Genomic DNA, 13,156 nt, shown 5'->3' on the forward strand with positions numbered 1-13,156 from the left:
CTTGTTAATTGATAAGTCTGTGTGAAAAAAATGGAGGATGGAAAATGTGATAGAGCCATTAGTTCAACGTTACCTGCTTTACGAAGAATGGCGTGAAGAATTTCTTTTCCGAAAACACAAATATCTAGGAGGAGGCAAGCATCAAAACATGCATCATGGAGGATGGCGGGTATGGGACGCAATGCAGAGGATTTGTTATATAAAGAAATGGGGGGCTACATTCACTCTTGCTGGTTATGTGGATAAGGAATGAAAGTCTACAGAGCTTTTCGTGGATAAAGCAAGTCACACACTAGCCTGGCATTGAAAGAGATTAGTAGACGCAAGGACAAAAGTCTTTAATAAATTTCCAACTGCAGAAAAGTGACCAAACCCAACCCCCCCCCTCCATAACTAATCACTTCCGTTGCTGATGATAAAACCTTCTTGAGCTAATCACAGAAGATTTGGTTTCTAGAGATCTATAAGAAAAATCACCAGGCAGCACAAAGCTATCAAAAAATTTTCAACAGCTGCTATGGGTTCAGAGAGGCAGGGTACATTACTTGTTCTCTTTCCAACACAGAGACATTAATTGATTGAATGATTACAACCAGAACAAAGAGAACAGTGAATAGCACTGGACTGTTAGTTAGATACTAGCTAGAGCTCAAAGTTGACTGATTCTTTGTTTGGGCTATTTTTCATTTTTTTTTTGTTCATTCAAAACAAACAAACAAAATTTTTGTTTTCAAATTAATAACAATCATAAGTAGGGTAGTTCAGTGAAATTCATTTAAAAAGCAAATATATCCATTTACAGTATATCGTCGCTGGGGTGACAAGACCTCGTATCTCAAAAATGTCAAAATTTTTTTTTTTTTAGCTTAATGGTCAAATAATGGGTCAAGTGATGTCTTGGCCAAATCCTAACTCTCTTACTCCAAAAATGAAGCCACCATGACATGTCAAAGTTCCCATTCACTATAGTGCTTTGGCCGCCATGTTTTTTCGCTCTCCTGAACATTTGACAATTTTGAGATACGAGGTTTTGTCACCCCAGCGACGATATATATATATCTATCTATTTATCTACCTACCCATCTATTTATATATACACACATATATATATTTTTTTAGCCTCAGGATAATAATTAAAAAAGGTTTAGAGAACAAAGGGTCTGCTTTGTTTGTTTGTTTGTTTTTTTCGTGATATACAAGGTATAATCTTCATGGACTATATCTAACATTGTAAGTCATAAGTCCAAAAATACACATAGCATGTGTGAGACGGAAGTGTATCCTATCTTTTCTTCTTCACAAGGTAGGGGTCGGAATTGATGTGAATGACTGAAAAACTTGTCTTTACCACTTGAAGAGTTAAAAGGCAAAGTGGTAAGAGGCAACATTAAGGGTTGTGATGCTTTGAATGCTTTAGGCTGCCGGTAAATAATGTCATAAGCATGCATAATTATTCAGGTCACATGACCAAAGGGGGTGGGACTGACAGATTTGAGTGAGTGTTGTCAAGGAGGAAAGTTAATCCAGTGCCTCTCAGGTGTAATAAAGTTCCACAGATTCAATACACAATGGTTTCTGTTTCTTGTATCCAATGGGTTAAACTGCTGTATGACTGCATAGTGAATGTTGATGATCCCCTTTAGTGCAGTCCTACCTATGCAATATCAATGTTAGCAATATTTCTAAGCTCTGAAAAAAAGAGTCATGTTCCAAAAAGCTCGAAAAAGATACCTGTTAGTATGTCACATTCTTGTCAATGAATGATTAATATATCTACTCCAGATCGGGGCTTCTTAAGGCAACTTAGAGGTATAGTCATAATGTTCTCTAAAGGACCATACTGCACAAAAATTACCAATGACAAATGTTCTCTTTTTTTTTGTTTTGGTGAGGAAAAGAAAATCAATTCCAAAAGGCCCTGTATAATTTGGCCTGTTAAAGCTCGCATTCTGCCTTGCACTATTTGCAAATTTGCCGCTGATAAATTGAAGATTTAGTTTTACAAATACAACTGAGATGTACACAAAGGCAGTATGATGGAATTGTTAATACATGTATGTTGTGTTTTACCATGCTGGCAAGTTAGTCTTATGCACAATGTCTACTGTCTTTACAAGTTATTACAGGCTGGAAGGTGTTAAACTGCATTCAGGGGAGGGGAGGGGAGGGGTGGGTAGGTGGAGAGGTTATAGTGCATGAAACACACAGCAAACTTTATGACAGATGAGTTACTGGGTAGTGCTAAATGCCTTTTGATAAAAGTTTTTTTTTTACCCATTTAACTATAGTTGATCTTATTTACCAGAAAAATGCAGAAAACTGCCAAATACTTCTGCTAAAAGTCAGCTCTTGCAATTCTGGAGCAGATATATTCTATGAAAATTTCAAACTTTCTCATGTACTTGAGTGCAATAATCAACCCCTCTAAATCTTAGCAAAACTGACCTTCATACAACAGGTAGCTTCTGTTTTTTTAAAGATCCAGTTTGCAAGGGTTAGTATAACATTATAACTGGAATAATCCAAGAGAAGTGTGAACAGTGTTTGATTATCATTGTTATTGTACTAATGATACTGATCAAAAACATTGAATGCTCACTTTGAGCTCCAAGACTTTTAGAATTTACAGAAAAACATCAATTTGAAGGATTAAATCACAAGATAATGCTGTATGTTAATCAGACAAAGAGTTATAAACAGAGAGCCCAGTGTTTAATAAGAAATGCACCTATCACAGCATTGATGAATAGGTATAATATATATCACGGCAATGAATGAGAGAGAGAGATGATACGGTCGCCAACGGTGACGGCAGGCACGGCAACTCACCGGGGAGCACTGCAGGAGTTCCATGAAGAGGTTGACAAGAAGGGTGGTACCATCCGCCCTGGTCAGCTCCCCTCCCTCGGGGAGGCCATGTGACACCAGGAAGTGCTTCACGATATGTGGGTCAAGGTCAGTCACTTCCTGCACGGGGAAGAAGAAATATTAAAAATATGAAATATGATGCGGGAAAATGGTAAATCTAAACTAAACACGGCTGGAAGACTCCTGCAAAATATATGTGACATCCTATGAAAGACGTTCATTTCATTTTGTCTAATACAATGTATGAAAGATTCTGTACTTCACTCTTTGCATAAAAAAAGAAAAGTAAATATATACATTTGGTACTGACAAATATATTCATATATCATATATATATCTCTCTCTCTATATATATATATATATCTGCATACATCAAACATCTTCACAGGTAATAGCTTGCCCTTGCACAAGGACAAGCATTCCCTTTTTTGTTTTTGTTTTTTGCTGGAATTTCTTGTACGCAATTGTAGCATTTTTCAAAATGGGCTAATCAAAATGGGACATTATCCCAATACTTCTATCATACTTTATTTCATGATTCCACGAGTATTGTGAATTGTATACAAATGTTGAGTGTACTTTCAAACCTCACTTGTTATGTAACCGTCCATCAACCAATCCAAACAGGTAAGGGCATCAAAAGGCAAAAGCTCAGATGTACACAAAGCTAAAAATAAAAAAGAGAGAAATGCTCGATTTCTGCGCCAAAATCAAACTTAATGCTCATTAGAGCATAGTCTTTGTAGAGGCTCTTTAGCAGTAGTAATAGAGAGTGAAACGAGCAGAGGGTCATTATGCGAGTGAGGGTCAAGCCACCTGCAAAAGAGCTTTTAGAAACCCCTCTGATTTTCTTAACTTTTGGTCGTGAAAAAACAAATTCTGCTATCAGCATTTGGATGCACAAATCATCCAATCAGCAGAATGCGTATTTGAAGAAGTTCAGGTAGTATACACTATGTACCAACAGCCAATGGGCAAATCTAGCAACCTGATTGAAGTACCCAGTAGCTGAATATTCAGTAAGAGTAGTGCACCTACTTAAGTCTCTCCTGGCTCATATATGTAGCAATAACACTTGCAGATCTCGAGAAGCCCAAAGATTTATGCGCTCAAGATTGACAGCACTAAACAACAGTGTAGAAAGAGTCTTTGGAAGAGGCTAACCAAAGCACAACTGTGCCAGTCACACAATACTAACATGTGCCCTGCAGACAGCTTGGCCAAGAGTTTTAATTAGTTGGAAATTCTATAAATTTCTTCGTGCTGTGGCAGGTGTAATTCATCAGGCAGTAACTTGACTTCTGCTCTTTTTGCAGAGAAAAAAAAATGTTCAATTCCTTTTTGAGTTTATGTGCTGCCATCTTGAGCCATTTTTCTTAAAAAAAAATACATGCAAGGGACAAGCTAGTATCATGCATGTGTGTGTGTGTGTACGGGAGGGAAGGGAACTGTCAAAAATGAGATCAAACTGCTCCCGAGGAAGGCAGGGAGAAATGAAAACTTTCCTCTACGTTTCCTACCAGTTTCCATGACGGTGAAGGTTTCTTCCCTTGGAGGGAGAAAGTTTGTGTGATATCTCACATATCTTTCCTCATCAATGACCAGAAATAAGATAGTAGGATATGTTTGGTACAGAGCTGTCTATATACAGCCTGATTTTTCTTTTCCTTCTTGATATGCTTGAGAACTGCCATGATGAACTGAAAATGTCAAACATTCATAGGAAGTGAACTTTTCCAGTCTTCACATTTGCTACCTTAAAGTGCAAGTATGTACCGTGTGTTCAGAAAGGAATTCTGCATTTAGTTTTGCTGCATTGCTGCTTCAACAGCATGTGAACTCAACTATCAAGGGTCCAGGCTGTGTGATACGGCATGCTGATATGATATTACGATTTTATGTCCAAGGAGAGACCAATTCAATAAAAATATGAAAATAAAATAAAATGGCACAATGCTTGTATTCTAACTTGTGTGCACTGCCTGACTATGTTAACTACTGTATTGACTACAAACGAGCTAAGAATCTATAAATAGTTGACACCTTAAAACAGTCAAATATTCTCTCTGGTTTTATTTCAATGTCCTGTAAGGAGGTGAAGATTGAGAAGGGAAGGGGTGGGTGTTAGTGTACCAGCATTGGCTACTAAAAATTGTCGATGGTGGAAATTACCCCCGCAAAACTTCCCCATGATGTTTTTTTTTTGCCAAAATTTGACCTCCTGAAGTTATATATGATTCTCCAACCTCAACTGCTTACCCACTTACATGCAAAGACTTGGATGTATAGCTTGATTATCTCCATATCAAAGGAATCGGGGTGGCAATTTGGGGACAAGGTTACATAACCAGGAATTGCATAATTTCATGAAGACATAGATTTTGCACAGAAGATGCTGTACGGCCCTCTTCTTATTACATGATAGTTTCATACTTCATAATATGTTAACTCATTCGATACTGAATTCTGAAATCCCATCGACTTAAAGGGTGTGTACAGTTCTGGTTGAGGTGAGGATTTAGCTTTTAACGTTTTGCTAAATATTCAGAAACCACTCCATGAGATGTCAAAAAGCATGCAATTCTAAGGGGTATCAAAAGTTTATTTGATGAAAATCGGTTTTGAAATGGCAGAGATATCCAAAAAAAAAAAGGTGAAACAAAGATATCCTAATAAAAGGCGCGGCCTGTCGCCTTTTATTATTATCATTTTTTTTAATATTTCAGCCATTTGAAAACCGATTTTCATCAAATAAACATTGAATCCTTCTGAAAATTACATGCTCTTTCATATTTCATAAGAGGTTTTTCATTATCTCACTTATGAATGTTTAAAACATGAATCCCCACCTCAACCAGTACTGCACATTCCCTTTGATATGCAGGTCACCAAGTTCCTGTATGGAACAGGTTAAATACATGTAGGTTGACATCTTTATTAGATAAAAGTGGAATAAGTTACACCATCCATTATCTCAACAGTTATTGTTCTCTTTTTCTTCTCAGACTCGATTCTATCAAATAAGTTGATATCTTCATGAGATAAAAGAAAAATTGGCTCTACCACCCATTATTATAACATACTTGATGCTATCTCTCTCTTTCTATAACCAAACACATATTCTCTTTTCTGTTGCACATCTGTTTATCTCAGCAGTTGTTGTTTTACTTTGTTTCTCATTCTCTCTCAGACTTAACTATTGAATAAGTTAGCATCTTTGGGAGGTAAAAGAAGAATTGGTTATTACCACTTTGTATTATCATAACATGATGGAAGCTTTCTTCCCTCCCCCCCCCCCACCTCTTTCTTCTTTCTAAGAGAACATCTTAAATCTTTGTATGGGGACAAAAATATTGTGAAAGATAATGTTGTAGGCTGATAGAGTCAAGGTAAAAATCTAACACCTAAATACATCAGGATCAGCCCCTTGTTGTCTGACAAACATTACTATGCAATTCTGCTCAATAACAAATGGTGAAGTTACCCTAATATTCTTAAGCATCAGAGACAAATACAAATACAATACATAATACAATATCAATCAACCTCATTATGCATACGCTTGTAGAAAAACATAAGACAACTATTCAGTAGCATGGTGTGCAGACCTGCAAATTTTTTTGACCAGTTTTTTTCTTCTCTACCTTTAACCTACCTCATTGCTAATGTCAATCAAAGTAAAGAAAGTGTCAAAAGTCCTTTATACCAAAGCTGTTTGCAATTGCCAAGAGAAAATAGAGATAATTACCCACTCCCCTTAATCCCCATCAAGTCATTACGGCTTTCCTGTTGGACTGAGGCATACTGTTACAATATATTGTTAGAATTGGGTCAAGTTTTGAAGAATTACCAGTAACTGAATGTAACTGAGTGCTGGTGAAAAAACATGAGGGGTTATAGCTACGTGCGTGGACATGTTAGGGGCTAATGGTGGTATCATCCTATTATTATAACCTGAATTGTAACCCGCATCTATCAGCATCCCCTAAAATAAATTATAGATCACCTAGGCACAGAAGACCAAAATCTTAGCAGATTACACCTGTAACACAGACCCTGACAAGATGTACAAGTTTCTTGTGCGCATCAAATCTAGATGCTAATTGTGGCAAGTTATTCTTTCAGACTTGACTTCATCCAGCTTTAGCTTCCGTATAGAGATGTACAGGTCGACACAATTGGAGGAGTTCCACTACTTGAAAAGTCTTTTCGTGAGAAGTAAAGAACAGGTAGCACAGAGGGGGAAGTCTCAAGAATCAGATTTCGAGGAAAGCTAAATCACTCCATGTTCCTCTTTTGATGCCCAGATGTCGATGTCTTTCTCTTTCAATGTCGTGAAAAGAGGACAGGTAAAACTATAAGTGCGGTCTCAAAGAATCAAATTTCATGGAGAGCTAAGATATTTCAGGTTCCTGTTTCGATTCCCCCCAAAATAGTTTGTTTCATATCATCCGCAGCTCCCTCGGGGGGAAGGGAACCAGGTGGAAATGAGGTAATCTCGTATTAACCCGATTCTTTCATCTGGTTTTGAGCAGATACCAGACCCTGGATTCCCTGGGAAGAAGAGAACGAGGGCAGAATTATCCCCCTCTTACCCCATAATCATCCCGGATTGTGGCATCCTTTTGGTAGTTTGAGACAGGGTGGCCCAGTTAAAGCACTGGATTGGTTAATGGATGATGTGATCATCGTATGGTCCTAAACAGGTTGCCATCAATTAGTTGATATGAAAATGTGATAACTTTCCCTCCCCTCACACCCTCTGCAGAAAGAAAAGGAGAAACTCATCTTTGAAAAAGAAAACAACAACCACACACAACAAATTGACACTTTGCAGAGTGAACTGTTGGCCAGCAAAAGTTAAAGGGACGGTATAGTATTGGTGGAGATGAGTACTGGGCTTTTAAATTTTTGCGAGATACCAAGAAACCACTTAACTTATGAAATAGTACAGAGCATACCATTCTCAGAGGAATTCAAAGTTCATTTGACGAAAATTGGTTTGGAATGGCTGAGACATCCAAAAACAAAGTAAAACAAAGCGATCGTAATAAAAGGTGGGTCCCACCTTTTACTACAAATGCTCTTTTTGGATATCTCAGCCATTTCACAAAACCAATTTTCATCAAATAAACGTTGAATTCCTCTTAGAATTACATGCTCTTTATAAGAGGTTTCTCATCATCTCACCAAAAAATGTTATAAACCTGAAGTTAGGTCTCAACCAAAACTATATGATCCCTTTAAGAACTAGACAGATCACACATTAGACACTTTATCAAGTAGCAAATGCAGCCTTTTACTCTACGTAAAAGAATACCAATGCGTTAGGGCACCCCGGTACACTGTATTTGTTAGCCTCGAGAAAAGGATTGGTCACCTCTCTGGTGATTAAGAATTAGTTACCACCAGGAGAAGCTGTTTCTAATGTGCAAAGGGGCCCCTCCTTGTGAACAGGTGATTCCAGACTGGTGCTCTACCATTTATTTTTGTCTTAGTATTAAGTGCTGTCTATATCCTGACTTCATAGAAGGGTTTTGCTACCTGTTTTCCCTTTTGAGGTAGATGTCTATCCATGTTTGTACATGTGTGCAAACACGAGTAAGGGTGCAGACTGTATGTGTGCATGTATGTGTTTGCTCCTATAAACAGTATGTGTGTGTGTGTGTGTGTGTGTGTGTGCATGAAGGGGGGGGGGGGAGGAGGGGTGTGGGGTCTAGGAAAGGAGCAACAACTGTTGACGGTGACAAAATCTTTTAATAGCCAGAGTCCCTGGACTTCAGTTTGGAGGTGGAGTGAGGGTTTCCTAGGTGTGCTACCAGTCACAAACACCATATTTCCTGTACATGCAATGCCAGGCATAGGGTACACAAATTTACTAACGGGTCATAAGTTTTAAAAATTCTGTGGCTCTTCTAACATTACATAATGTTTCCACCATATCTCCTACTTAGATCAAAGTTATACAATTGTGTCTGTTGATTCTACAAATGTACTTTATCAATCAAGTCAAATTGAAGTGATGACATCCCATTCTAAATGACACCAATGTTTACACTGCATTCATTTTTGCCAAAGCAACACTGTACTTCTATCTTGCATGCAATATGAGGGCAAACTGATGAGCGACACGTTTTATTAAGCATAGAAATGTAAGAGATGTGGTGGTAGTGTAGTTTGATTCATACATTGTATTACCTAGTCACCATGCATCTACAGTATTTATGTTACTGAAGTACAGTGAATGAGAATAATAGTCCTACAATGAATAACTCTGGATTGCTCATTCCAAGTTTTGGTGCGTTTTCTATTTGGTGTAAGGTCTCCATTCTCCTATCCCACTTCTGGGTTCTAAGAGGGGATGCCTTAACAAGCCATTTGTATGGAAATTTGATGTATGAAAGCAATACAGGGCAATGATTATCTCCAGATTACTGCTAACATAATCTCCTCCCCCCCCCCCCTTCTTTGGTTCAATACTACAAACTTTTGCTATCAATGTTTCAGTTACAAGGGATCACAAATGATTTCCTGGCAAGCAAGACCATTTCACTGACACCTAATATGGCACAATTTGAATAAGTCTCTTTTCCTGTTTCGGGGGAGATTTTGATTACAACCTCATGTCGACCCAACTGTTCACTCACAAAAGTTGATATCAATTCTATTCCCAGAAATGAATTACTGTCGTAGTGTCAAAAGATCACTGGTGTGGATAGGTGAAGAATAGCAAAATCAGTAATACAGTTTTGATATTCATTTTTGTTCTAGGAACATGTGCTGACACAAACGTACTATCAACAAAATATTTTACCTGTTACTAGTAATAGTAGTCACAAGAGTAATGGTAATAATAATAATAACAATCACTGTTTGAATTACTGTAAAACATGATATATTCGCGGCATGAACATTTCACGAATTGGAGCTGACAGGCTTTCTCGCAGTATAAAATTTTCGCAAATTGCCAATGGCATCCAATGCATATTGTGTAGGGAAGAACTTTCATGTGCATTTTAATTTCACGAATTTTGGCACTTGCAAAATTCGCAAAATTAAAATGCACGCGAACATTCCTTGTTTTACAGTATCTAGTACATCATTTGAATTTACAAGGAGCTGCACATAAAAAACAGCACACATTGCAACTTTTCTGCATGAAGATTCACATTCAAGTCTTGAATCAACCAAAATAAATTTATGGAAGCACGACTCAAAGAAAACTAGTAGCAGTGAAATCTTGTCAAAGGAGGGGAAAAAATATGAATTCTGCAAATCCCCGCCTTGTGAGGAGTGTATTTAAAGAGCAAATCTGACATCATCAGTCGGCTCAATCTTACTGCAATTAATCCACGTCAAATCGTAGCGGGCAGGAGTTTTTATTAGATAATTGCGACCCCAGACAGCTTCTTCTTTATCTCCCGCACCTCTGCAGCCGAGGAAATGGGGGAACTACTCTCCAGAGGACGGCATGGGGAGAACTATATAAGCATGTAAAAAAGCCTTTTCCAGACATTTGCCACATTTTTACGGAGGAAAAAAAAACTGGATAAAGAGAAAAGCTGACAGAGAGATATTGCCTGTCTCAATGTCAAATTATGATGTCTGAAAATCGACCTGATTAGCAATCAACTTTGTGTCATATCCCTTTAACACTGCAGTAGCAAAATTCCCCTGTATCCTTTAAACTCTTTTTCGGGAGGCTCATAACTCCTGAAATCCAAATGACCCCTAGCTAAGTTTCTGTTTTTTGAAGAAAAAAAATAATCAAAATCCCTCCATAATCGAGCAATAATCTCCCACAAAATATCATGAAGGATGAAGAAATGTGTGAACAAAGTAATCTTCTCGTTCTAAACCGAAACCGATATCAAATACATGCACATTCGTACATGTAGTTTAAGGAAAAAATATCCTTAAATCATCTGCCTGTTCCCCAAAAGAGGTTATCTCAGTAATACAGCAGCAACATTTGATGTCAGGAAAGAAAAAGAAAAAAACTTTTGATGTCAAGAAAGAAAAACCTTAATGAATGAACTACTGCTGCTGCTGCTGCTGCTACTACTACTACTACTACATGTCAATATCATAGTCTACAAGATTACCAGTAATTCTAACTGTTCTTCCCATCATTCAAAGTATTGAGATGTCATTTTTTCTTACATAAATTCTGAGTCATTACTGATGAATGAATGACTTTAACGTGTTTCAGTTTGATATGATTTAAGCTGAGAAGAACTGAGAAGTTCTTGAATTATTTGGGTCACAATGGAAAAAAATGTAAACACTTCAGGCCCAAGGAAAGGCTCTTTATCTTAACAGAATGATTATAATATATATGACATCATCTCTTTCTACTTTAAGGCCAAAGTCTTCCCATACTTGGCTACATGTTTGAGCAAAATGGAGGAATACAAAACAAACACTACACAGGAAGTTAACATATTCAAGGTTGCAGAAAGAATGGGGTGAAATGAATTGTGAGGGAACGTAACAGGTGAAATAATGTAGGGACATTGTGTGATCTTCACAGAAAATGAAGCTAAACATTAATATAAAACGACCTCCAGTGAGTTAAACATCACAGACAATTCACTTGATAACATATGACATGCTTACAACAATGCATAGCTACAATGTACATGATATCAGAGCCATATGGGGCAGAAGTTGTTTTATTACATTACATTCAGTTATAACATCAAAAGCACATTGTGTAGAATGTCAACTCAATAAACTTCTGTTCCTACAGCCAGCAAATGGAAGAGAATACATGATGGTAATGATCCCTCCCCACACCAATTACCCAATGGATATTTCATAACAAATTTCCCAATTTGCCTTACAAATACATTTTCTTTTCTTGTGGAAATCATCGATCAGTATCAATCTGTAAATGCTCATGCAAAATTGCATTATGTTATGGGTTAAGAGAAGAAAAGAGCAACTTTATATCATCGATACTATTCAATTGATTGTTGATGAAAATAATGAGTGATACAAAAATGTATAAAATCAATTCTTTCTGCATTAACGCTACAGTGGAAATGGTGTGAGATAACTCAAGAAGCATATGACAGAAATAATGCCAAGTCACGGCAGTAAGTGTAGAGAAAACGGCCGAGAAATAGATTTAAGAGATATGAAAATAATTTGGAACGCGGAATCTCGTGGGAATTGGCTGGCTGGCACAGTAGATTGTCAGTAGGTAGGAGTGATATTCTTTCGAGATATAACTGGGAGGTGATATATTCTCCTCAGAGTAATCCATGAGGACGATTCGCAGTCAGTTTCACTCCCAAGTCTAAATTTGAGGTGTGGGGAGCTAATCGGCGCCGATACGCAACCCTGACTCACGTCTTTTCCCATCCCAATTCAAAGGTTGGTATTTATCCTTTAATTAATGCTGGCATGAGAAACTCCCATACTGTGTGATCGAATCACGATCGTCTGGCAATGATAATATCAACACAACTCCACTGCCTCATATACAGAACACCTCTCAATCTCTGAACATGCAGATTGTGCATTTATGCTACCTGTCATATCGCTGCAACAAATTTTACCAATGGCTAATATTTTACCCCATAGATCTACTGTATAAATAGAAGCAAAACCTATTCACATCAAAATCTCAATCTCAATTAACCCATTAGGTGGGTCTTCATCAGCTTGAGCTTGAAGAATAGCACATTTATGGGGGATCAGAGAGATAAGCCCGAAGTCAGCTGAAATGTGCAATTGCGTCTTCACCAGCTCAAGTTTCAGGCATGGTCGGGCTTATAAGCTCGATGCTGGCGCATGCGCACTTAAATGAACAGTAGCAGCGCGAACACACTCCCACCCGACTGCCTACGTTCCTGCATGGGGCGCAACGCATGCAGTGCCGATGTTTAAGCTCAAGCTGATGAAGACACGTTAAGATTGGCGCACTATTTTGCAAATTAGCTGGCTATTCTGCAAATAAGTCCAAGATTTCTATGGCTTAATTTTCCGATCAGAATAGCACGCTATTTCGGTCTTCATTGCAAAATCAGCGGGCTATTTTCTGATCGGGCTAATTCTTTGGATCAGAAATAGCGGGCTATTCTTCAAGCTCGAGCTGATGAAGACCCACCTATTGAAGACGAGTCCTGAGTATACTCAGGCAAATGTCTATTGGAAATGTGTGTTGTAGCAAAATCAGTCCATCTTTAATGGGTTAAATATCCTAAAGAGCACAGGATGTAATTATGGCAAACAATAATAACTTGAATTTGAAAATCATTGCAAGACAAATTATACACAT

The 13,156-nt window shown here is 37.8% G+C and overlaps 1 protein-coding gene across 1 annotated transcript in view; it reads right to left on the minus strand.

The window, feature by feature from the left end:
* LOC140239558 (uncharacterized) overlaps positions 1-13,156 on the minus strand; it is a 96,330-nt gene that overhangs the window by 55,033 nt on the left and 28,141 nt on the right. The window contains exon 4 of the mRNA XM_072319394.1: positions 2,830-2,967. Within this exon, the coding sequence (XP_072175495.1) occupies positions 2,830-2,967 (138 nt within the window). The remainder of the gene's footprint in view (positions 1-2,829; positions 2,968-13,156) is intronic.

This window comes from Diadema setosum, chromosome 2 (assembly GCF_964275005.1).
Source record: "Diadema setosum chromosome 2, eeDiaSeto1, whole genome shotgun sequence".
NCBI classification, from domain to species: domain Eukaryota; kingdom Metazoa; phylum Echinodermata; class Echinoidea; order Diadematoida; family Diadematidae; genus Diadema; species Diadema setosum.